The sequence below is a fragment of the Osmia lignaria genome, chromosome 2 (assembly GCF_051020975.1).
Source record: "Osmia lignaria lignaria isolate PbOS001 chromosome 2, iyOsmLign1, whole genome shotgun sequence".
Classification (NCBI taxonomy): Eukaryota; Metazoa; Arthropoda; class Insecta; order Hymenoptera; family Megachilidae; genus Osmia; species Osmia lignaria.
In genome coordinates this window covers 4,151,196-4,177,258 of record NC_135033.1, presented here as the reverse complement: position 1 = coordinate 4,177,258, position 26,063 = coordinate 4,151,196, and the positions used below count along the sequence as shown (strand labels likewise).

The following is a 26,063-nucleotide window of genomic DNA, read 5'->3' as shown; positions in this document are numbered from 1 at the left end:
AAAGACAAGATCGGTTACAGATCCGGTGGTGGTGGTGGCGGTGGTGGTGATAGTAATATTAAAATAAATCCGGAAATAGCAGAAATCGTGCCAATGTTAATGAAAACTGCTCCGAGTGTTTTCTCATCTAATTTCGCAGAGGAACATTTGGCGAACAAATGAAATGCCATATTCGATGACAAATATATGTATCTTTGATGATATGATCGAAGCGGATGATAATCATACGAGTATAAAAACTACTGAGGAAATTAGTTATATTACGACCGCAATTAATGATAAGGGTCATGAATAAGGTTATTAATAATCATTCCCCAGAATGCAAAAAGGATGAAATTGATGAAATCGTGGATGGTACATACGCTGCAGCGACGAAGACCGCACAAAAAAAGACCAAGACTGAAATTAGAACGTATGGTTGCAACAGCGAGAAGCTGTCGACGTATCATGACAAGAATCTATTCCTCGTTTCGAGCGGAAACACATTACCGGTTGTTTTGGGTCGCTTGGACAACAGCGTGATATTCGAATATTGAGAAGGTCTTGAGAAGCCGTCGCGAACAGACCTATGGAATTGTGTTCTCTAATTGCTCTGTATTTTAAATATACAGTTTTGTTTGTTGTTCGTTGCCGTTATTATTTGAAATGGAAACTACAAGCACCGCTCCTCGGCGCAACATTAGTGTCTGAAGTGGGATGAAGACTCGTACATCAATCGAGGACGAAGTCGCCCTTGTATCGTTGGAGACGCTCTTCGAAAACTTGCAGGGGAGCATTTCTTCGCAGTTTCAGGAGCAGCAACGCGTCTTTGACTTCCGATGGGAAGAGGAGCGCTCTCGCGCTGAAGAGAAGCAGCAGGCAGAGAGAGCGGCTTATTCAGCGAAGGAGAAGGCGTTGGAAGGACGAATTGGAGCGATGGAAAGCAATTATCAGGTGCTATCGTCAAATTTTCAGTCGTTTTTAGAAAATTTTTCGGTCACGACAATCCGTAATGGCGATCGCGAGACCGTTCCTGTAAATACTTCTGTTTCCGTTGGACTCGCGATACCTCAGCTTTCGCCACCGGTCCCTCAGCAAGAAATGATCGGTGTGTCGCGGAACGTTTCCGATTTAGGATATCGGAATAAAGAGGATTCCGTCCCGGAATATCTTCAGAAACTGTATACTCGAAATGGAAAGGATATGAATGAAGAGTAAGAGATTGCATTTAGGAATTTGCTTCTGGAATTTCAGGACAGTTTTACCAAGAATTCGGAAGAAGTTGGTAAATGTGATATTGTCCAGTATAAAATAGACACAGGATCTTGTTCGCCAATTAAACAGTCTCCACGACGGTTACCTTTACACCGCCGAGTGAAAAGTCTAAGAGTCCATGGTCCTCGCCTATTATTCTGGTCAAGAAGGACGGAACTACCAGATTTTGTGTAGATTATCGACGTCTCAACGAAGTTACGAAGAAGGATTCATATCCGTTGCCGAGAATCGAGGACACTTTGGACGCGGTGGTCGGTTATTGGCAGATTTTAGTTGATGACGAAGATAAGGAGGGAACCGCCTTCTGTGTTGGCACAAGACTGTGGCAATTTAGAGTTATGTCCTTCGGACTTTGTAACGCTCCGGCTACTTTCGAACGCTTGATGGAGAATGTTTTAAAAGGTTTAAATTGGAAGATTTGTCTTGTATATTTGGATGACGTTATACATTTTGCAAAGAGTTTTGAACAAGAGATTGAGCATATAAGAACTGTGTTCTCCCACTTGCGCGACGCCAAACTTCTATTGAGTCCGAAGGAATACAATTTCTTTTGTCGAGAAGTCAAGTATTTGGGGCACATAGTCTCTGAAGATGGAGTGAAGACTGATCCAGAGAAAATTTCAGCGGTACAAAATTGGCCAGTCCCAAAGAACGGGACTGAGCTGCGAAGTTTTCTGGGTCTCTGCACTTATTATAGAAAATTTGTGAAGGATTTCTTTTTCATCGCGAAACCATTACATCGTCTTATTGAGGACAGAGTACCTTTCCGTTGGTCAGAAGAATGGCAGGGTGCTTATGAAAAATTGAAGAGGCATCTTGCAGAATCCCCAGTTCTGGCCTACCCTCTTCCTGATGCAGATTTTATTCTTGATACAGATGCATCGAATGTTGCAATTGGAGCAGTCCTTTCTCAGGTCCAAGAAGGACAAGAAAAGGTTGTAGCCTATTTCTCAAAAATGTTAGGAAAGGCTGAGAGGAATTATTGCGTGACCAGAAGAGAACTGTTAGCTATTGTAAAATCCATAGAGCATTTCCATCATTATCTTTATGGACGTAAATTTCTGGTAAGGACCGATCACGCTTCTTTGAGATAGCTGTTCTCATTCAAGAATCCAGAGGGGCAGACTGCAAGATGGATTGAACGATTACAAGAATATGACTTGGAAATTAAGCATTGTGAAGGAAAGAATCACGGAAATGCGGACAGTCTATCAAGAAGACCCCGTGAAGCTTCGCATTGCAAGCGTTGTACTCGCCTGGAAGAAAAGGATCACGAAGAGGAACATCACATCTTCAGGACTGTTTGTAAACCTGGAAATTTTGAAGAATGGATTAAAGAGCAACAGAATGACGAGGATATTGGTTTTATTCGGGAAAGAAAGAGTAAAGAACATAAATCAGATTGACAGGAAGTTTCCGCTCTTTCTTCTGGAACAAAGTTCCTCTGGGTACTTTGGGATTCATTGGAAATTCATCAAGGCTTATTGTTTCGAAAATGGAAGTCCGTTGACGAAAAAGAAGTTGCCAGATTATTAATTGTACCAAGGAGTAAAGTCGAGGAGGTTCTCCAGGAGTGTCACGATGCGTCGTCTGGAGGACATTTCGGAATTCGTAAGACATTGGTCAAGGTTCGTCAGCGATTCTTCTGGCTTAGTCACCGTAGAGATGTGGAGGATTGGTGTCGTCGGTGTCATCGATGTATGGCGAAGAAAGGTCCTATGGGGAAGGGAAGAGGACTTATGAAAGTTTACAATGTAGGAGCACCTTTTGAGAGAATCGTGCTCGACATTGTTGGTCCCTTCCCAATAAGGTCTTCCATTGGATCTCAAGGTATTTCATTGTAATCTTTCATTGGAAGCTTTAGATCCTTTAGCTCTAGCGAATCGAGTCACGTTTAAAAAATTCTGAAGACACCTAAATTTGATAAAAAATTGAATTAGACTTTCTGGAACACGACATTATTACTAATAGGTACAATAAATTTGCTGTCATTTGAACTACTCATTACAGAAAACTGCATACTTAAAATGTCAAGGAAAGAAATCATTACCTCTAGATTTATTACATTAATTTTTATTATAAATTATACGTAAGATATATTTCCAACAACAAATAAAGGCATAGAAACAATTACATTAAACGATATTCCACCACGTGTTAGTCATTCTATACATACAGGGTGTCTAACGACTACGTCAACAACCGAAGAGGGATGATTGACAAGGTGATTCTAAATAATTTTTTCCTTTGCTAAAATGTTGATTAAGGCTTCGTTTTCGAGTTATTAACAAAAAACACTGGCCAATCAGAGCGCGCCTTTAGCGCGGGCCGAACCACGAGAGTACGACCACGGCTTGAACACAGAGCAAAGTCAACACTCATAGTTCGCGCGCTCTGATTGGCCAGTGTTTTTTGTTAATAACTCGATAACGAAGCCTTAACCAACATTTTGGCAAAGGAAAAAGTTGTTTAGAATCACCTTGTTAATCATCCCTCTTCGGTTGTTGATGTAGTCGTTGGACACCCTGTAGAATCTGTAACAGACTCTTGCTTCCTCTCTCTACCTCTCACTCCCAACTCTGCACAATGGGTTCGCCGAGAGGTTGGTACCCCTACTCTCTTAGGTTGGTATGTACTGTATGCATCATAGTGTCACAGCACAGCCGACTCTAGTACTAGCCATGCTGAATAACGTGGCAACACCGCTCACGTGACAATCGGGAGTCCTATTTTCAAAAACAGAGTCCTGTGCTCGGAATTGTAATTAACGTCTTTTTTAATTAAAAGCTGTAGTAATATACACTATTTGGTGTTAATTATGTATAAACAATATATAAACGTTGCAACTATGGCAAATAGAAGTGATGTGGTAGTATAAGGGGATAGTAAATTATCGACAGAGTGGCTTTATGAAGGGGCGATCTACAATGGATAATCTGGTGGCCTTGGTCACGGACATTAAAGCTAAAAAAGAAATCGTGGCAGCTTTTATGGATGTAAAATCGGCATATGATCTAGTTAACCATAGCAAATTAAAAACACTCTTAAAGGAAAAGAACTGCCCGGAAAGGGTGGTGGGTTTTATTGTAAACTGGCTGAAGGATAGATCGGCGACATGTGTCCGAAAATTCTTAGAAGGGGTTAATGGTTTAATTAAGAGAGGACTCCCACAGGGCTCGGTCTTGAACCCCCTACTGTACAACATATACACTGCGGGAATTTGTAAAGGGCTTGAGCGGTGGGGGGTGAGGGTCCTGCTTTACGCGGACGATATTGTTATATATGTTTCGGGCGAAGACATAAATGAACTAAGGGTAAAACTAGAAGGTGCGGTGCAGGCGTTGTTAGAAAATCTTAAGGAGCTGGGGTTGGGACTAGCAGAGGGTAAATCCAAGGTTGTTGTTTTCTCAAAAGCAAGAGATAGGAATAAGGGATATGGTGAATTTAGAATAGGCGGAGAATTATTGGAGGGGGAAGCTCAGGCCCAGTTTCTTGGAATAATCCTGGACAGATCCCTCAGTTTCAGTAAACACATAGAGATGGTATCGAATAAAGTTAGGAAAAAGCTAGATATTTTGAGGTTTATTGCCGATATCAAGAAGGGTGTCAAGCCGAGTACAATGTTGATTTTCTTTAAAGGGCTGATTAGATCAGTGATAGAATATGGCCTGTTCCTTTTCTTTTGGGAGAACGAAAGGGCAATGAACAAAGTTATGAGGCTGCATAATGCAGGTGTTCGTACGGCTATGGGGTATAGAATAACCACCCCCATAAACGTAATGAACACGGAAGCGGGGATAATGGACCTAGAGTCCAGGGCGGAGGCTTTATTAGAAAGGTTTGTGATGAAACATAAAATCAAGGGTAAGGGGGTGGTTTATGAGGCGTTGATGAGAACCCTAGTGGTGAGAGAGGAAGAATTGTCGGAGAATTGTGATCCGTGGGTGAGGGCATGGCGTAGAGCAGAAGGGGTAGCAGAAAGAGTTATGAATGATAACTTGGGAAGGGAAGTCTCAAACAAAAGGCGCGATTTTGTAGAGGGGGGTGGAATAATAGTGGAGTGGGAAGTGGGCAAGCGTAGGAAAGAGGAAGATTTCCCAGACGAGCGTCTGATTAATGAAATCACAGGTAGAATTTGGCCGAATCTTGATAATATGGGGGTAGTAGAAATTTACACAGATGGTTCTAAAAGGGGTTTGACAGAGGTGGTGGGCGCGGGATTGGCGATCAAGGAGGTATCGGGTGAATGGTTTGAGGAATCGTGGTCCCTAAACAAAGTCACGTCGGTTTTCTCGGCGGAGACTTTTGCGATCTTACAGGCGGTTAAGAAGGCCAGGGCAAATTGGGGGCGGGAAAGAGTACTTATCCTAACTGATTCGGCGAGTGCCCTTAAAAAGTTAGAGGGTTTTGCTAGAAGGATGGGGGGTAATCCTTGGATTCGGGAAATCATAGGAGAAATAATGATTTTGGAAGAAGCATATAAGATGGATGAAGCGGTCGGTCACGGGACTGGACTCCCAGGTAACAGACTGGGATTCGCATGGATTCCCAGTCACGTGGGTATTGAGGGTAATGAAAGGGCGGATATGAAAGCGGGGGAGGCGACAAATGGGGAGGAGGTGTTCGAATATGGTTTAGTGGAAAGGGATGTGTTGGGATATATTATGGAGGGAGCTTGGGTTAGAAATCACGAGAGGGCTAGAAGAAAGGGTGAAGTGAAAGGGGCAAAATATTTTTCAATGGAGAATAATAATGCTGGGGCAAAAAAACCATGATTTGATAGTATAAAAGGGATGAATAGAGGGGATCTGGTGAGACTGAGCAGAATCAGAGCGAACCATTTCAATTTGGGGGAATCGCTATTCAGGAAGAACCTGTCAGAAGAGAAAGGTTGTATTTGTGGTGCGGAACTAGAGTCCATTGAACACGTTGTGTGGGAATGTGATAGATTTCTAGAAAGTAGAGTAGAGCTTAATATGTTCCTAACTGCAAAGGGCTTTAATGAAGGGGCGGATGTTCAGAAAATGTTAATGGGAGGAGACTTGGGGGTCCTTAAACGCATCTCCAGGTTCCTAGACAAGATGGGGAAAGCTATTTAAATGAAGTATATGAAATAAAGTGGAGCAACGCATAGGAGGGACAGTAACGTCATGGTTTGTGTGTGTAATTATACAAAGATATGAGAGGAGGAAATGTGCTGTGAATATGCAAATGCGTATGCAATGAGTTTGTAATTTGTAATATAGGTTACATAAGTTATATTTAGCGCCTTTAATGTAGCTAGGCAATATAGGGGGCGCTTGCCCCCTGAAGCGCCATCTTGGGCAGAGCCCAAGAAAACTAAAATACATACATACTAGAGTCGGCTGTGATAGTGTCCGTTGGTATAGTGTATTTTGTAATTTCAAATAAATTATTGAATATTCTAAAGCTTTTATCAGATGATTATGTTAATTATTTTAACGCTTTTATTAAATAATTAGATTTATGATATTTGCTATTTCCAAAATTTCAGCCAATTTGGAGCATAGATGTTTTCGGAAGTACAGCCCATTCCTTCAATAATCTTCAAACTGCAAAGCATGTAAACTTTTATTATTTCATTTCAAATATATAGAAACTACTCAACAACTTGCCGACCGATTTCTCGATACCCGTATTATCAGTCGGTAAGCTATCGAGTACTTTCGACAATTTTTGCATAGGTGGCGCTGGGGTCGAATTTCAAAAAAATACTTAGCTTGTGGCGGTTCATTCAATCTACAAGACCTGGGGTGTCTGGGACCCCGAAAATAATCCTCCCTTCAAGACCAAAGGCTTGGCCCAGTCTTTTTGTATCTGGAGTCAGTGTAGCATCTCTCTTAGTACCAAACATGACCGTTACATGTCGCTGCATATTAGGGCATACACTGAGCTCCGTTTTTTAAAAATCCAAATGCAGACTTAAGTGAATGTACTGTAAGTATATGTATGTATAATCAGTTCTTCACAGATCGAATAAGAAAACGGTTCGTTGTGTTCTTTGCAAGTTTTACGCGCAAGAATATTGTAGAATACGAATATTGCATATGTAAGTAAACGGTACACATTAAGAAATTAAACATTCTCTAATTATTTTGAATAATGTAAATTTTTCTATCAAGTTTATTATTAATTTAATTTAATTTAATTTAATTTAATTTAATTTAATATAATTTGTTTTCTGTAAATTTCTAAACTTATAAATTGATGTTTTAACATTTTATTATCTTTAGCTTAACAACTTGAATATTATTATTTATTTATTAAAAGCTACTAATAAATCATTTATAGGACTTACTTCTAAATTGATAAATTAGGATATAATTAATAAGAACATATAAAAATAATCCAAAAATTAATTGTATAAGTACATTTGATTATTCTTATTTTGAATTATTGCGTTCTGTTCTTTGTTTTAAAATGGTGGTCAGTAATTTAGTAAATTTACATGTATGTACATACATACATACAAGTTGAACTGATAGCTTTGTAATTCTTTAAATAGATCGACTTCGTAAAATTTTTAGTATTAATTAAATATTTAGTTAAACATAAAACTAACATTTATTGTACGCCAAACAACCGATATTTTATTATATCGTTGTTAGGGAACAAAGGCATCACATTAAAGGGTGTATATAAATTATCAAGAAAATAAATAGATAAACCATTGCTTGTCCATCACTTTAGCTGAATATTATTTAATATACTTAAATAATATATATACACACACTGTATATATAAACATATAATTATATCAATAGAAATGTTCCTCATTGTTAAAAACATATGTGGTATATGTATGTACAACATAAATTTTTAATTAAAAGCTTTGAAGAATTTAGATATCATATACTACTTTAATTATAATAGATGAAAGTCTACTTTTACTAACAGTAATTGAATTAATTTATAGTTTATTTAAATATCTAACAACATGTGTTTTATAATAAATTATTTGTTATTATATTTTTAAGTTTCTTTATATAGAAATAAGATACATATATGGAAGAAAGTAAAACAGATGTTCTCAAATGTTCCATATGGCTCCATCAAATGGCACTTAATGTGCATCTGTAGATCTATAAATAGTACCTAAAATTTAAACTTTCTTTGTTACATACAGTAACAAAGGATCACAGATACACCGTAGAGATATTACTTGTATTTTATTAACATTATTGTACTTCTCATTCAATTAAAATATTATAACAAAAAAATTAAATAAACACAGAGAACTAAAATGTATATTTTGAGCCACCCTTTTTTTTTTAATGTATACAAAGAAACAAAACATGCGCGCGTGTACACGCCCGAATATCACACGATATTCCAAAGTATTTCTAGTTCAACGTTTTATATTGTATATACATTACTATGCTGATAATTGGTTTGAACGCATGTTATTTAAACAAAATATTGTTATAAAATAAATACAAAATTTTCAATTATTACTATAATTTATTAACAAAGATAGGTTTCTTACTCATCAGTGTCATCAGTAATGACCTTTTAACTTCTTATCTCAATGACAGTATATTCAATTAATTGACTGAAGGAAGCTTTCCACTCATTTTAAATACAAAGCATCTAGTTTCATAGTTGTAATAATAACAGACTTTTGTTGAAGTTGATTTAAAAGTAAGGTGATATCTTTGTATAAATAAAAGATAGATATACAATAGTGTAAAATAAAATAAATCTTTTTTGTTTCAGATATTTTATACTGTGTATTAATATCATTGAAAAATGAAATACATATTAATATTGTTTTTACAACTGCTTTATGTTAATCTTCATAATGCCAGAGAAATCACGTAAGCTTTCATTAATCATAAAATTAAAATTAAAATGCTCTTGTTAAAAATAATTAAAAATCAGGAATATTTTATACCCAATTGTTTATATCTCTTTTATTATTATTATTATAAAATTAATTTAATTTTAGGCCTGAAGACATTAAAGATGCAATGTTAAGTTTAGTACATATGATGAGAGATAATACTGAAAAATTAGAAAGGCATGAAGCACGAGAACGTCAATTGGGAGAACAGTTGAAAAAGACAATTTCAGTACTGACAAAACGGATGTCGGTAGTTGATGCCATAAAATTACAACTAACTAAACTTGACGAAAAAGTGATGGGAATTGAACAAATAATTTCTCAGGTATTGTTTTAAATAACATATTGTTATGAGTAAAATAAATTTCACTTGTCACAAATGTACAATATCATAATTATATAAATGTTGGATTTTATTTCATTCAGAGAGATGAACGAGAAAGAATACAAATGCAGAAAACTGTGGATACTTTAGAGGATTTAGAAAACCGTTTGGAAGGATGGTTTACAGATATTGAAAATAAAATAAATGGAGCAAATTCTCCTGCAGATACTGTACTTCTACCACCTGAAAATATGTCTCAAATTGTTTCAAAATTGAACGATACAGAAGCATTGCTTATGGAGAAAATGTCAAAAACTGAATCCCTTTTAAAATCAGAAGGAATAAAACTAAAAGAAGTCACAAATATTCAATCGGGGACAATAAAAGCGCTATTAACAGAGGTAATGATATACTTGAAGTGTAATAAAAATATATTCAATTAGAATAATTTGTAGATCCAGGATATTGGTTCGAGAATCAAAGATCTTGAAATTTCATTAGAAAAAGTGAAAGAACAATCTCAAAACATAAACTCAGAATTACAAAAACCTCAATTTAGTATGATGTCTAATATCGATCAGTATTGTAAAGCATTACCTCCTATACAAAAACTGTTAGAAGATACTTCTACGCATATTAAAGAATTACCAAGGTATTATGTTACTTTAGTAACTTCTTCCTATTTTTAAATAATTATATAAAGTACAAACTAATATAGTTGTCTGAGGATAAAAATTATTAAATATTAAATATTATTGTTTAGGACTCATGAAATGAAATCTTTACATAATGAAATTGAAACGCTCTTAAAAGAAACTAAACATGATTTAAAAGATGTTGTTACCAAAGGAATTACTGCTATGGAAAACAAATTAACAGAAACCAAAAATGAAACTAAAGATACAATTGGTGCTCTTAGGTAATATTACATAACAAGACGTTCTTATTAATTTCAAATTTATTTATTATTACCTTATAGCTTTAGCTATTTATGATTTATTGTAATTTTATTAAATATTTCTGGGTTTCCAGAATGGATTTAGCAAATAATGCTGGATACGTAAATCAAGAATTAAATGACCTTGAAAAAGGACAATCTGTAATGATCTCAATGGCTGATCATGTATTGGATACTAAGAAAAGAGTTGAATATGGAGTACATCAAATTCTTTTAGAAATAGGCGATTTGGTGAAAGCACAAGGTATAAATATTAATAATACTCTGAATGAAAGATTTGATGGTATATCAAATGATATTATGGACAATCAAAATGGAGCATTAGCGAATTTAACTACTAAAATGGAACAAGAAATGAATCAGGTAATAATCAAATCTAATTTTTATTATAAACACAACATGAGTTTAAACGTGAGTTAAATTTTTCTATGAAAGGTGTGGAGGCAAATAAATGTTATGTATCAACAAATGACAGAAAGTGCAAAAGCGTTGGATAAATTGCATAAACAAAACGAAGAATATGTTAATGGTACAACTTCTACTATGGGTGGGATGGAAACTAAGGTAATGATAGAATTTGAATAAGACAAAAAAGTAAATTTAATCTGTTACATTAACTACTTATATATGTGTATGTAGGTGGGTGAAATAACAAAACGCATGAGAGAAGTTGATGAAAACCTAAATTATTTGTTGGGTCGACTTTCGCTAGTTACACAAGAATTCAATCAAATCAAAACAGGATTAGGTAATGCGTTAGATAACATTAAAGCATCATTTAAAGAAGTTCAAGACAAAACGAATAATTTAAGACATCCAGGTCCACATAGAATACCTGATAATTATCAAGAACCTAATGAATCTAATAATAAACCTGATGGTAAGCCTCTACCAGATATTGTCAAACATATTTTTAGTCCTGAAATTAATTAACATTTGAACTAGATGTATCTCATTCTAAATTAAACTGCCATAGATCATCTTTTTTATTAAATTTATGAAAATTTAATATATTAACGTCATTCATATTTTAATGCTTTGTAAATATAATCAATTTTTCAGTTTTTTCTAATCCAAGAACTTTTTAATATTTTTAACTTTTCTTCTAATACGTAATGATTAACTCGGCAAAATATTTTACCTAATATGTACAATAGTGCTTATTAAAGAAAATTTGTTTTAGTTATGAAAATAAAATAGAACAATATGAATCTCATATTGAGGATGTTTTATCGTTAAAGGCACATATCGAATCGTGTTCAAACTTACATGTGCTATATTATTAGTACAATACATTCAAGACGTGAAAGAGAAAGAGTGCGCGCGCGCGCGTATATGTTAAACATATGTATATATTACATACATACATATGTTTCGTTATTATCAAGTAACAAGTACATAATATAAACTCAACACATTTTTCTTTTAATTCCTAGGTGTTCACCGATAATTATATAAAACTTAAAGAATCTCATTTACACACACAATATTGTAATCTTAACTTCAATACATGTACTTATACTATGTTGAATATATTGGTCCAGAATTGCTTTCTTTTTGTGCTGATGAAATATGTATTTAGTACTTCATTTTTAAATCAACTTCATTAATGTAAGAAAATTATAATTAAAAGGTTTTATGGTATTCGAAACGTTTTCAAGTGTAAAAAACTTGGATCAATATATTTTTATATACTGTCATATTTATGAATTAATTATCAAATTGTGCAATTAAAGGTAAAAATATGAAAGTACGTCAAATATTACACTACAAATGTACAACTATTTTGAAAGTAATGTTAATATACATTTTTATATGTATTATTAAGTAGTGATTATAATGTACATTAATGTATATTAAAAATACTTTATAAAACTATATTTTATTACAATTCTTACTAAATTTCAGAAATCTATATAGCGTTTTTACCAAATTATATATTGATCAAACATTATGTGACACAATACAAAAATAAATTGTATTTTAAAACAAATACCATCCCATGTAATTTACTTAGAATACCCAAGTGTAATATGTATTAAACTATATGTAAGTATAATCGTAGCCATATGTACAGAAGGCTATATTAATAAAAAGAAAATATAAAAACGGTTATAAAGTACATATTAAAATCTGCTTATATTTCATTTAATTGATTTCTTCATATTTTTAAAATATATAAACAGATTCAACAAATTAAATTTAGAGAATTTTTAACACAGTATCTTATATTTTTTAAAACGCATGATTAAGTATTATTGGTTTTATTTTATATAAATAATGATATTTCTACATTTTAGGGATAATATACAATTATATTATATTTGCATTTAAACTTTGATACACTCACTCATACATATGATATTCTCACTCTATTTTCTCATTTATGTATAATTTAATATGTACATTTAATAACATTACATGTATTATATAATCATACTCAATATGTACCTGCATGATTCTAATATATCATTTTTTAAATTAATTTATGATGATAGGTCCACTATATCCAGCTAAATGAAAACTAATATTTTATATGCATTCGGAAAGTTTTATAAATATTGAATAATAATCTAAATAATTAAATATAAAAATGTGATTACAATAAATGTTATTGTATAATTCAGACAGAAACACATAGCTGAATATTTAGATAGAGCTGTTTAGCTTTTTTCCAAATATTATTTAGTTAAAATTCTGGCACGGCTATGTTATAATACAAGATAAAAAACTTATGAAATAATATTTCTGGTTAATCCTTATAAAAACTACAAATTTTGTTTCAAAATAAAATATGAAGCGTTAGTCGAAAATATTTGCATAAAATTATATTTTATCATTCTATGTTACTGTTTTCATTAAAAAATCATGCACAGCAGGTATGGTTTAATTTGCTATTTCGTTTCACACAATATACGCAACAAAATGCATAGATGCTTTCGAAAAGACAGTTGATTAAGAAATTTAGCATTTGATTTTTATACAGATAGGAAAATTTTGAAGAATATCAGAACAACTTTGAAAATTGTACACACAATTAATTATATTACATCAATATTTTTAACATTACTTTTTGAAATAATATAAGACAATTTTTCCTTAAGATGCGAAAAACCATACAAAATCAATAAATTACATATATATGTAATGAAACACAATGTTACATATGTTGCTTATAATTTATGTAGTATTCTTTTTCATTAAAGCTTAATTTCAGTTAATTATATAAGCTATTAATTGATCTTTTACCAAACACATAATAAATATAAGATTTACAATTTCTATTTTATGTATCAATAAATTTGTCAAGTTTTTTAAATCTGTTATCTAATAATTATGAAATGATTGATACAGACATATTTTATATAACGCAATGAATTTTAATACCAAATCAACAAAAATGTATTTTATAAATCATTAATGTTAATAAAACGTAAATTTTATGAAGTTGTGATATTTAATTACGAAAACTAATTATTTTACCGAAGAAATTAGAACTCTACTATAAAATGAAATATAATATCTAATTAATCTATAAATATTATAATAAGATTAATTATGTTTATGTAGTAGTAAATTGTAAAATATATTATATGTATTATAGTTGATAATAATTACCTTGCAAATTATGCACATAATTTGTTATGTAAATTGATTACCAGAAAAAGGCTATTACTTATATCAATTACAGAAGTATTAATTTTTTGTAAACTTCAATATCATAATTTTTCATTTTCATTATGTTTCTAATTTTTTATATATTTAAAAACTTGTTTTATTGAGCATATTAAAAAAATCTAAATGGAATTTACACGTGAGTTTCGAACTTTAAACATTATATAGAAAACATACCAATCTGATCCGCTTTTTATTATGAAGAAAAGAAATTTATAATTTGTTACAAATTTATTATGATTTTGAATATTCTTATATTTTTTGAGCTGTTAATAATTAAGCTATATGAGTTGCACTGGATATTTCATATTAAAGCATAACCATTAATCATAATGGACGACCATTTATGCTATATATAAGAAAGATTAACAACTAACATCGACTGCTTGCTTAACAGTATATTAGATACGTCAACAAGCTCCCTTGATAAGCTTTAATTAATTTAGTAACATTGTAAGTAATTTTTATTACAACTCTTTGCAGTGCTAGCTCCCTAGATGACATTTCACATGTTTTAATGTAGATTAATTTCTATAATACTCTTTTTATTGGTAAGTTTCCTAACAATATAAGTAAGTTTAAATCATTATTTGCATAATTTGATAATTTTCTTAACTGTTCTACTTTCATACTGATTTGCCCACGTGTTAACACTATCATTATTATAACTTACACAGATATTTCTAGCAGAAATATATTAGCACAGCAAAGAAGTATTGATTGTTATCTATATACACCCCCAAATGCATTGGAAACGTCATTAGAAATGCCTACCCTATGATAAGCAGTGAGTTAGAAAGTTATAATGTATTGCACATACTCAAGCTGAGATTCTCTTACACATTATAAAAAAATGATGCAAGTTCTCAGTGAGTAATTGTTAATGCCAGTTTTCTTATCAACCAGTTTTTTTTTGTTTTTTTTTTTACAAAAGGATTACTTAAATAAAGCTATGTAATTAAATTCGAAGTATTGGACGCATTATATCGGAACGCATTATATTAATTTTTATCTAAGGGCAATGAAGAAGAGTGTCGGATACTTCTATTAATTTACTTATGTGTTTCTAAGTACAATGTACATTTGCCTTGGCAGTTTATAAGTATGGAACAACATTATATCTAATGAACCACATCTTCTGACTATTACTTCAATTGTTATTTTAACTTAAGCATATGTCTTTTTATAATAAAAAAAAACCATAAATATGTTGGTATGTTAATTTAAACAGGAATGATAAAGAAATGCTGTCGATATAAGTAGACTGGTATACCTTAGAAAAGAAACATGAAAAATTTGATGGTAAATATTATTAACAGATGAAATATACAAATATATTAATATTTTTTCTTAAGATTTCTTCAATAATAGTTATTACTTGTTACAAAGAAATACACTACTTATGTATATTTTTTTTAAGTATCCATACACTCTTTTGAATTATACCCTTAGAATTTGACTAAATTTAAGCAGCTGCTAGCTTGAATCACTGGATGTAGATATGCGCAGCTGACGTTTGCTACGCCTTTGGGGGTGTGAGTGGTCCTAGCTACTAGTAGAAGCGATAGGACTAACAGGACTCAAAGGGCTACGTGCAGGATCCCTGAGACAACCAGTTAATGTTATAGCTACTTTACGACTTCCAGCCTCATTACGGTGTTCACACAACCAAATTCCTTGCCACGTACCCAAAGTCAATTTGCCATCAGTAATTGGAATACTCAATGAAGAGCCCAGAAAACATGCCTTTACATGTGCTGGCTATAAATAATGCAATTATAAAAATAAACTATATTTGTATTTTTGAAAACTGTTACCTGTTCTTATAAGCTAAAGAAATCAAAATTTATTATTTAACATATGAAACTACATGCAATATTGTCTTTAATTCTTTACTACTTTTATTAATATAATATTAATGTGAAATATTAATTTTTGAAAACAACCTTCATAAATATATAGACAATTAATAAATGAATACATCTTATTTAAAAAAAAATCATAAATACTTATATATTAACATATAAGTTAACTTGTGTTTCAAGAAAAAGAAATGTATAAATATTTGATTAACTTACCATATCATCTGGTCCTTCACAACTGTGTCTATAGGCCAACCCTTCAGGAACTATTTTATTAAGCATCATTTCTACATCGTCTCTAACATCTGGATCCCAATTTTCATTTAATGCTAAACTTGCTGAAGTATGAAGAACTGAAATGATTTTAAATAGAAAACAGTTTTTTATGTTATATAAGTATCTTAACAATTATTGAATTATTTTAGATGGATTTTACCAGTTTAATTTTTTTGTCAACTGTACAAGAAAATCCGTGTTTTATCATCTATTATTTCAATATTACTGTTTTTATATGTATATATATACACTTATCATTAAAGGTCATCTATTGTACGTACAAAGTACAATGTTACTAATTCCCACATGTCATTACTTTTTTATTACATAAATGGCTAAGAAATGTTCAATATTTATTAAACACAATTTTTGGAAATATAGCAATAGAATAATATAAGTTATTTTATTTTTATCTTGCGTATTATTTTCTTTATGCGTGTAAGCGTACACGCGTGCATGCACAGGTGCACATGTGTATTATTTTTCATATAGGTTATACATGTTAAAACATACTTTTTCATTCAAATACTACATCTAATATCGTACACAATTATATTAAAATGAAAATAGCATATTTTCCGCATCTTAGTTTTCTTGTTTAAAATGCTATTGTTTCAAAATACTGTAATATAACGGAGCCATATCTTAATGGTAGAAGTTTACTTACTTTGTATATGACAAAGTCCGACAGAAAATTCACAAAGTTCGGGAAGTCTTCTTAAGATTTCTTCGGTAACATGATGGATACCTCGACGCTGTGGTCTTAGGTTAATTTTTGTTTGAAACCAAGCAGAACCAGTTTGAATCCTTCTATTTGACGAGGCCATGATATGATACGCTGTAGAGATTACACACTTAACTAGACTGAATAAAATTTTTGCACAATGCTGAGATACGATAAAATCTACTTCAAGCGAAAAATCACGAGAACACGGTCCACTCCATTGGATATAGTATGCGTCTACTATCTCCGCTGCTTGCCGGCTATAAGACGTATGGATTTAACCACATCTTTTAAGATTGTCAAATTGCATCTGCTATATTTCGTATTCATCAAAAGGTTATGAGAAATAATGATTCAACGTGCACATACGTATCACGTTTACATACATATACGCTCACCTTCACCTAAACGGGATATCATTAGTATCAAGTACGCCTACTAAAGGTGAAAGAACAAGATGATAAAATTATTTGAAAATAAATCATCGTATCACTTAAACAATTATCAATCTTTGGATAGACGATTTATGTGACAAAATTTTTAATAATGCCGTGCCATATTGCTCGCCATATCAAATTCCAGAGAATAAATAAATCGAATGGTAATCCAAACAATAATGAAAGTTGCGTTCGGTAATGGCACGTTTTCTGTTGGAACTATTTTATTCCCTATTGATTGACTTTCTTATAAGCGGCAAATTGAAAATTATAAATGTAAGGCAACTTATATAATAATAATAACTATTTTTGATATAATAATAATAATTTTTGTTACTGTTATTTTAAATAAGAGAACAATATATATATATGTATATTTGTATAATAATTGTTATCAAGAAAGAAAATACAATAATGTAAAATGTTATTAAATATTTAAAGGTATTTTAATTAATTTTTTCATTCTAACCAATTGATGTTTATTTCTTAACACTTTCTAACATTGTGTTGTTTTAATAAAAATACTTTTAATCAGAATTATTCCATTTATCAAGAATTAGTGTATAAAAAGGAAGTAAAATTCTAAAAAATTTCAACAGTTCATTCTGAGAAAATAATTTACATATTTTTGACTTGAGGGGAAAAGTCGTTCCTATAAGTCTTGAAAATTATTTTGTTAGCACCGTGAACACTGAAATCTAATTCTACATTTCGTATTTATATATAAATGTATTTTGTACGACGATTTATTCCTTCAATCGTATTAAAAAGTTGGTTACTTGAGTAAATTAAACTATTTTATAATACAAAATAAATAATAGGTGATATAAATATGTTTATATTATATTATACCTAAATGTATACATTGTGAAGATTAATTTATATATAATTGCAAACTTGAATTAATTTGGGTTATATTAGTTTGCAAATCTTTCAAATTACAAACAGGATTTTCTCTCAAATCAAGCGATTTTAATTTATGTTTCATCAGCAATTGTAATATTTCATTGCAATCCTTTAGTTCATTATTTCTCAATGATAAAACTTCAAGACTTTCTAGTACTGGAAATTTTTTCAAACTTTCCAATTGATTACTTGAAAGTGATAATTTTTTACAATTTTGCAAAACAGCTAACTGATACAAAGAATCTGATAGAGAATTTGCACCAAGATTTACTTCTTCAAAAAACCCAAGATGTTCACTGTTACTAAGTGTTGTTAAATTTAATCCTGAAAGATCAATTTCTAATTTTATTTCGTGATCTTCTTCTATGTCCCAGATTTTACATAATTTGTAATCTATTATATATTTGTTTCCTGAAAAAAAAAAAAATGTACATGAAAATATTTGAAATCATAATCATTTGGAAATTAAGTACATATATTAAAAACTGTAATTAATTTATATACTATGTAAAAGCTATATGAAATAAAATTATACCTAATAAATACTTTTTCCTAATATATTTAAATTTGTACATATTTATATAGAATATTTTAAAGCTTTATAAAGATAATTTTTAAGCAGAATAACTGTAAATATTATAGGTCACTACTAACTTTTTTTGTTAAGTTAACAGTGATTGTTAAATATACTTACGTAAATCTTTATAATAATTAGATCGGAGATGATCGATGTTAACAAGAATATTCAAATTTGTTAAAATATCTTCATAAAATTGTACAAAATCGATTTTTCTCATTAAAAGAATAGCTGTCAAATGAGCCCATTTATTATTAGGTTCCATGCTTGAAAGTTGTTTATAACTTGATAATTGTTCCAATAATTGGTCTTTGTTACAGCATGGTTTATATTTTCTTTTTTTATATATCCATGTCTGATTAGAACAATGCAAAGGATAAAAGTTTTCTTCAATTTTTATTTCAATATTCTTTATCTCGCTTAACTGCTTTTGAAATTTTCCAAACCACAGTTTTGAAAACTTTGCTTTTGACCAAGACTTCCATTGAACACTTTCATATTCATCATTTATTTGTATATCTATTGATTTTATCGATACATTTTGACTGATAAAAAGAGTCACACTGTTTTCTTTTATTAAAGCTTGAGAAAGAATAGGAGAAAATTCATGCGTATCCAGTAACCATCTTTGGTAGAACCATGCACTAGAATCACTAGGATCAGTAAATGTGGCATTCATTACCAATTCCAACTCTAAAAGATAATTTTATTATTCTGATTGACTGTACTAAAATAAATGATATCTGCAATAAAAATATTACCATCTTTAATCTGTTCATTGATCTGTTTCTGTTCACAACTAGAAAATATTTTTGATAAGAGTCGACTTCTGTAATGCCAAGAAGAATAGTTAGAAAAATTATTCAGGATCTTTGTAGTGGCAAATTTAAATTCTTCTTCAGGAGAGATTCCTGCTTTCTGTACAATAAACTCTCTGTAATTCCAACAATGAACTAAAAGAAAAAAGAAAAATAATATATGTATCTATTTTTCAAATCATCTAAACAAGAATCCAATAATTATAATCACTTACAATTTCTTTCATCTAAGTTTAAACACTTAGTACATAACATTAATTCTTTCTTCCAATCACAATCCCCAAAATAATTTATAATCCATATTCGTTGATACCATACATAGTATGATTTAGGATTTTCTTTCAAACAATTTTCCGTAAGTGTTAATTCATTTTGATAATGGTCTTTTAAGTCTTTTTCATTCCTGAGATCAATTAAAAGTTTAGTATTTAATTTTTGAAGTAAACTATTTGTTTTCATTGTACTATAATACTAATTAATAATTGTATTACATTAATAAATTCTGAAATTCAGGTAATTATTATAGTTATATAGTTACCAACTGTTATTTGTAAATACTTCTCGACGAATATTCCATAATGTATAAATATCAGGATTCTGTAGTAGCATACGTTCAGTTATCATCATTAATTCATTGTCGTAAAGTTTATTTTTTCTCTGTAACATGTAAAAAAAAAAGTTAAGTTATTTAAAACTTAATAATTCAACGAAGAGTTAAATCTTATATACATTTATGATATTGATTCATAATAGATTAAATAATATTAAAGTAAAATTACTTTTTCAAATACAATACTTATGCCAGCTCTATAGCGTGCAAGTTTTTCAGCTCTTTCCTTCTTTTTTATTGCCTCTTGCTCTGCACTTGTTCGCACTTTTACTCTTCCATGCTAAACAAATGTTTTACTTCATAATTTAATATAAAATACAAAATATAAATGTTATTTAATTATATAAAACAATTTTCAAATATTACTAAATAATAAAAATAATAACAAGCTAAGAGTAAAATATTTTAATTACCATTGTAATAGATTTTTTATAATTTTCAAATTAGAATTGGAATTTCAAATTGTATTTTATTATTCAGGTTAATTTTGTTTATGTCCTATTTTTTGTGAATATATTTTGTCTGTTAACTCCAACGCATTTCATTTTTGTATAGACAGTGTATACATAATTTGAAATATGTATAATTTTTTTTTCACATAACCAGCATATTAACCTTACAATTTATAGAATATAAAATAATGGTTAGATTAGATTTTGATATATATAAATATAAATATATTTATGTGTACTATTCGTTGAACGAGGGATCTTGAGTATATATATATAGTTCATTTCACGAGAGTTCATAACTGCAGAAAGACCAGTTTTCGTTCTTTCTTGCGCATCTTCGCCCTGATTGGCGATACTCCCACTCCTATACGCTTGCGCAAAGCGTCACTGAGGCGCCTCCACGCGGTGGATCTACGCGAAAGTGCATCATTTGGAGTGTATAACGGGTAGCACGGTTTTTTACTCACGTATATCATTCTGTATTCTTCCTATTCAACTGTACTATTGTTTCACCCCGTATATTAAACTCGCAATTAACGAAGTGAGAAGCGATTAGCGGAGTGGGAGTTTCGAGGCTCGCTAAGTTCCCCCACCATCTTCCAATCTGCGCGGCTTAGTTATGAACTCTCGTGAAATGAAAATAAATACATACGCGTGCGCGCGTGTTACATAACCTTTATAATTGGTTACTACAAATGCAAACACAACTAAATGGTGTCAATTCTAATTAATAATTAACTTGTACATTTTAATATCAAATATTTATTGTGTAATTTTGACGTATAATAATTTTCTTTCTTTTAACTAATTTTTGTAAGGTGTCCAACAATATTTATGCATTAATAGCATATTTTAAATAATTAATTAATTTTGAATTGTATAATTCATAAATCTTTATAATGTCCATGTTAAGAAAACTATCAAGATTACCACAAAATGTATATTCTTTCAAAAACCTTGTTCAAAAATATCCAACAAGAAATGAAAGTTTTTTGTCAGCAGCCCGACAATCTTCTACATTTAAAACTGTACTCAAAGCAAGTTTAGTAGGAATTTCTATTGGATTCCCTATTGGTGTAGTTATTACATCGGGTTATTCTTGGTACATAAATAAAAATGGTTCCAAAACTTTTCATCTTGAAGGTAAAGAGCAAATAGTCGAAGTACTTAAAGAGAAACCACAAGTACCAATTTCCAGGCAGGTAGGTTCAATATAAACAATATACTTATATTACTTCATAAAGTTTTGAATATGTATTTAAACACTATCAAAGAAAAATGATACATATATATTATTAATTATTATGTTTCTTTTTATTATACTTTCTGTATTAGCATTTTGACTGCCAAGTCACTCATATACCTGGGTGAATGCATGAATTCTCACAAGGTCCTGCTACCCATTTTATGGGGTCATCTTACTTAACCAATTATAAATGGTTATTGTAAGTACTTAAAATTATACCTAAGAGAAAGTACTAAATATCATCAGAATAATGGATAATATGATTTATTAATAGTAACATTAATTTGGCAAGATTATTAAATTCAGCATGGCAGTTAAAATGTTAAAGTATAGGTATTATAAAAGTACTTAAAGTTTATTACTGAAATATTTTTTAAATTGAATAATTTATTTTTATTTTAGATAATTTCACCTGTCGATACAACAGGATTAAAATTAACACTTTTTCAATATCAAACATGTCCCTTCTGCTGCAAGGTAAAGCATTTATATTAATAAATTATTGTTTAATATAATAAATGCCAAGAAGCTGTGTTTGTAAGTCATGTAAATAAACTAATGAATGTAAACATATTTTAGGTCAGAGTTTTTTTGGATTACTATGGAATATCTTATGATATCGTGGAAGTTGATCCAGTATTGCGAAAAGAGATATCATGGTCTTCTTACAAAAAAGTACCAATACTTTTAGCACAAATAGATTCTGGATATGAACCTCTACATGATAGCTCTATGATTATTTCACTATTAGCATCACATCTAAAAGATAGATCACTAAAAATTGACGATTTAGTAAAAGATTATCCTAGTATAGCAATGCACGATGAAAACAGTAAATTGAAGTATGAAATCATGAACAAATACTTTTTAATGTATAAAGAAACTCTGCCTTCAAATAAAGACATGAATGATATTATGTGAGTAATGTTATTTAATATAGTTTGTTGAAGTTATTTTCATATAATTATTATCATTACTAACAAATTTTATCATTATTACAGGGAAGAACGTAAATGGAGAAAATGGGCTGATGATACACTTGTTCATACGCTTTCACCAAATGTATATAGAACACTAGATGAAGCTTATAAAACTTTCAATTGGTTTTCTGAAGTAAGTATGGAGAGAAACAATTGATTTATATATAAGTGGCAATTACTTAAATTTATTAGTAAAATCCATTTTAGATTATAAGAGAAATTAAGAATATAATTTTTTTATTAATTAGGTCGGTAAATGGAAGGAATATTTCCCAACATGGGAAAGATTAATAATGGTAAATGTAGGTGCAATGGCAATGTGGATTATATCAAAACGACTGAAACAAAGACATCATCTTAAAGATGATGTTCGACAATCTCTGTATGACGAAATTAATACATGGTTGCGATCTATTAAGAAACGCGGTGGCACATTTATGGGAGGGAGTAAACCTAATTTATCAGATCTCACTGTTTATGGGATTTTGAAAAGCATAGAAGGCTGTGATGCTTTTAAAGATGTCTTGGATAACACAAAACTGAGCACATGGTATAATGCTATGACAAAAGAGGTAGAAGCACATTCAGGAAGCAATTATTTGATACCTAAGTAATGTAAATATACATATTAATTTATTTTAAACTAGTTTGTATTGCTGAAGCCAATTACGTTAAAATTATGTTGCACTCGATTCATTGCTTCATTGAAACGTTGATTTTTATTTTTTACTTATAGTATTAATAACATTATTTTAGTTATACATTTGAAACTATATCATGATATAAGACCAGATATGTATAATTACATTTACATTCTGCATTTCTGTATGATCTGTAATATTGATTTTCATAGAATAAAAAATTAAAATCAATGTTATTATAAACTTAATTTTTATTTATATTTATTGCGATAGTTACAATTGATTTATATAGACTAAGTACTGAGGCACAGAATAGAAATATCTTTTTTGTTTAAGCCGCACAAGGTACCTGACGATACGTCAGTGAAAATCCTTTATTTTCAATTTCGCCCATTTCATCTTCATTTGTAACAACATACAATACAAATGGTTTAGAATATGCTAAAATAAAAACATCAAAGTATTTGAAATTAATAATTGTTGTAACAGTCTGTATATATATATATATAAAATTCCATTTCTCCTTTGTATAATAAGCACAATAAACGATAACAAGAATGTTTAGAAATACTTACAAGTCTTTGTCACAAAACCATTACCGCAAAATCGTTCTACACCGACTGGTACACCTTTTTCATATGGATGCGGAACGATAACAAAATCTTTAGTACAATTTGTTCCTGATTCTGCTGCATATTCAGTACCTATTTATGTATTTAAAAATTACCATGCGTCTCTATAAATATTTTATTTATCAATGTAATAAATAATTAGAATTCTATCGCGTAATTACCTATAATAGTAGGGTCAAAAGAACCTGTATCTCCAGAAACAGAAAATGAATTTGAATTCGTTTGAGACCATTCAATGGCACAATATCCTTGAGCCATTCTTACACATACACCGTAATTTGTATTTGCAATTTGTCTTGTACCAAGTTCTGGGGCTGCAATATTTAATAACATTGAAAAAAATTATGTTTATTGCAGCATTAATTGTGTTCAATTACATACACATTTTCATATTTATAAACATATGTTTATTTTTAATGCTTTTTTTTCTTTTAATCTGTTATTAAATACCTCTCGGATTTTGTGTTGTGCCATAGTTAAAACTAGTTACTGTGCCTGAAACAGTATCATAATACTGTAAGCACCCATTTGGAGCTGTAACAACAACAAATGTAAGCAATATAAATGTATAATAAAAATACACTTAAAAAAATTAAATAATTTTATATTAAAATTGAATCATTGTCATTCTCAACTGAAGTGGAAATTATATCTACAATAATGCAATTATAACGGTAAGATACATGCATACCTTTATATGTAGAATCACAAGGTAATTGCTCAATTCTTACATTCCATCGACGATCCATAGTATACTCAGAATTAGTATCAATTGAAATCATAATTGGTGTGTCACCATTAAAATCAATGTAAACTAAAAATTTTTTTATGAATTTTAATTTATATAATTTTAAGCAACAGAAACACACCTTTTATCTAAAATGTCATCATTATATTTAATTATTACATGATTATTACCATGTTGGTTTGCATTTTCCCCACAAATTCGAGGTACTAAAGTACCAGATCCAGAAACCAAAAGAAGATCATAGTCACAAATCCCACTAGCATTTGGCGAAGCAAGACTGAATTCTAAAAAGTCCAAACGCAACTAGAACAAAAATTTATGTAAGATTTTAGGGTTTTAAGTACGTACCATACAATAGCATAATGTACATTACATTAGCTTACTTGACATATATTTGAATTACAACGTTGCACTGTTATTGTACATCTTCCATCCCCTTCGTAAGTTGTTGGGTACTCTGGATTTGTAAAATATGTATTGTTTATGTTTGTAGTGGAACCACATGTCTTTTGAACTGTAACGATTAAGTTTAAATTAATTATAAGTAAAGTCCTGATACATGGTATTAATGAATAAAATAATGTGTAAAAGATATTATTTGTTTTAATTTTCAAAAACGTATGATATGATTTAAAATTACTTACAAACGCAACAAACACCATGTGTATTTGCACAAGTACCAGACGGTGTTCCACCATACTCACGACATTCTCTTCTGGTAAAACAAGTGCCATTTAAATTGTTGCTAGCCAGACATTGTGAATTTGCAAAACGGATAACACTAAATAGCGGGAAAACTGTTAAAACAAAGCACAATACATAAAATAAATATCATTTTAAAACATAGTTCTGTTCTGTTTATTTCTCAGTTACTTACATCTTCCTTGAAGCATTGAATTCTGAGTTTCCACAATATTGTTATTATCCATCTGGCGAATTTGACAGATGGCAGAATTCCCAAAAATGAAAATTATTATCCAGACTAGACGGAACATGGTTCAAACTGTAATTCTTCAAACGTGTTCAATGCTGTCGAGGATTTCGTTTAACGGTGCTTAAGCAATCAGAACAATTAGCG

General features: G+C 30.5%; 6 protein-coding genes across 13 annotated transcripts; 3 read left to right on the top strand and 3 right to left on the bottom strand.

Annotated features, from left to right (window-relative positions):
• Window positions 1–4,181: 4,181 nt before the first annotated feature.
• LOC117605809 (uncharacterized) lies at window positions 4,182–6,029 on the top strand. Its single transcript, XM_034327535.2, has one exon. The coding sequence runs from the start codon at window positions 4,182–4,184 to the stop codon at window positions 6,027–6,029; it is 1,848 nt and encodes a 615-aa protein (XP_034183426.2).
• A 1,240-nt stretch (window positions 6,030–7,269) lies between these two features.
• On the top strand, window positions 7,270–11,938 carry LOC117605823 (uncharacterized). 2 transcript variants are annotated; one of them, XM_034327560.2, is made up of 10 exons: window positions 7,274–7,324; window positions 8,992–9,092; window positions 9,224–9,443; window positions 9,545–9,844; window positions 9,899–10,095; window positions 10,207–10,362; window positions 10,476–10,764; window positions 10,837–10,965; window positions 11,041–11,281; window positions 11,585–11,938. In XM_034327560.2, the coding sequence occupies exons 2-10, from the start codon at window positions 9,025–9,027 to the stop codon at window positions 11,599–11,601; spliced, it is 1,617 nt and encodes a 538-aa protein (XP_034183451.1). In that variant the 5' UTR covers window positions 7,274–7,324; window positions 8,992–9,024; the 3' UTR covers window positions 11,602–11,938. The 2 variants fall into 2 exon arrangements, with proteins under 2 accessions (XP_076544964.1, XP_034183451.1); XM_076688849.1 differs by lacking the exon at window positions 11,585–11,938 and having other exon boundaries at window positions 7,270–7,324; window positions 11,041–11,393.
• LOC117605824 (UPF0047 protein YjbQ) lies at window positions 8,201–17,628 on the bottom strand. 6 transcript variants are annotated; one of them, XM_034327565.2, is made up of 5 exons: window positions 17,337–17,612; window positions 17,123–17,251; window positions 16,882–17,052; window positions 16,155–16,291; window positions 15,541–15,837 (listed from the first exon to the last, which is right to left on the bottom strand). In XM_034327565.2, exons 3-5 carry the CDS (start codon window positions 17,039–17,041, stop codon window positions 15,622–15,624), a joined length of 513 nt encoding a protein of 170 aa, XP_034183456.1. In that variant the 5' UTR covers window positions 17,042–17,052; window positions 17,123–17,251; window positions 17,337–17,612; the 3' UTR covers window positions 15,541–15,621. The 6 variants fall into 6 exon arrangements, with proteins under 6 accessions (XP_034183459.1, XP_034183456.1, XP_034183458.1 ...); XM_034327567.2 differs by having other exon boundaries at window positions 17,123–17,198; XM_034327568.2 differs by lacking the exons at window positions 15,541–15,837; window positions 17,123–17,251 and adding an exon at window positions 8,201–8,370 and having other exon boundaries at window positions 17,337–17,628.
• Window positions 17,629–17,895: 267 nt separating this feature from the next.
• Window positions 17,896–20,921, bottom strand: RabGGTa (Rab geranylgeranyltransferase subunit alpha). Of its 2 annotated transcripts, none has more exons than XM_076692412.1 (7): window positions 20,700–20,921; window positions 20,456–20,582; window positions 20,215–20,333; window positions 19,892–20,079; window positions 19,620–19,811; window positions 18,976–19,551; window positions 17,896–18,692 (listed from the first exon to the last, which is right to left on the bottom strand). In XM_076692412.1, exons 3-7 carry the CDS (start codon window positions 20,301–20,303, stop codon window positions 18,250–18,252), a joined length of 1,488 nt encoding a protein of 495 aa, XP_076548527.1. In that variant the 5' UTR covers window positions 20,304–20,333; window positions 20,456–20,582; window positions 20,700–20,921; the 3' UTR covers window positions 17,896–18,249. The 2 variants fall into 2 exon arrangements, with proteins under 2 accessions (XP_076548527.1, XP_034183878.1); XM_034327987.2 differs by having other exon boundaries at window positions 17,898–18,692; window positions 20,456–20,566; window positions 20,700–20,919.
• Window positions 20,922–21,042: 121 nt separating this feature from the next.
• On the top strand, window positions 21,043–23,855 carry Su(P) (prostaglandin E synthase Su(P)). The gene is made up of 5 exons (XM_034327993.2): window positions 21,043–21,940; window positions 22,387–22,461; window positions 22,564–22,901; window positions 22,986–23,097; window positions 23,213–23,855. The coding sequence occupies exons 1-5, from the start codon at window positions 21,638–21,640 to the stop codon at window positions 23,576–23,578; spliced, it is 1,194 nt and encodes a 397-aa protein (XP_034183884.1). The 5' UTR covers window positions 21,043–21,637; the 3' UTR covers window positions 23,579–23,855.
• On the bottom strand, window positions 23,849–26,004 carry LOC117606029 (uncharacterized). Its single transcript, XM_034327994.2, has 9 exons — window positions 25,863–26,004; window positions 25,630–25,782; window positions 25,369–25,499; window positions 25,156–25,288; window positions 24,929–25,051; window positions 24,688–24,771; window positions 24,399–24,551; window positions 24,181–24,309; window positions 23,849–24,046 (listed from the first exon to the last, which is right to left on the bottom strand). The coding sequence occupies exons 1-9, from the start codon at window positions 25,978–25,980 to the stop codon at window positions 23,937–23,939; spliced, it is 1,134 nt and encodes a 377-aa protein (XP_034183885.1). The 5' UTR covers window positions 25,981–26,004; the 3' UTR covers window positions 23,849–23,936.
• Between the last annotated feature and the right edge of the window lie 59 nt (window positions 26,005–26,063).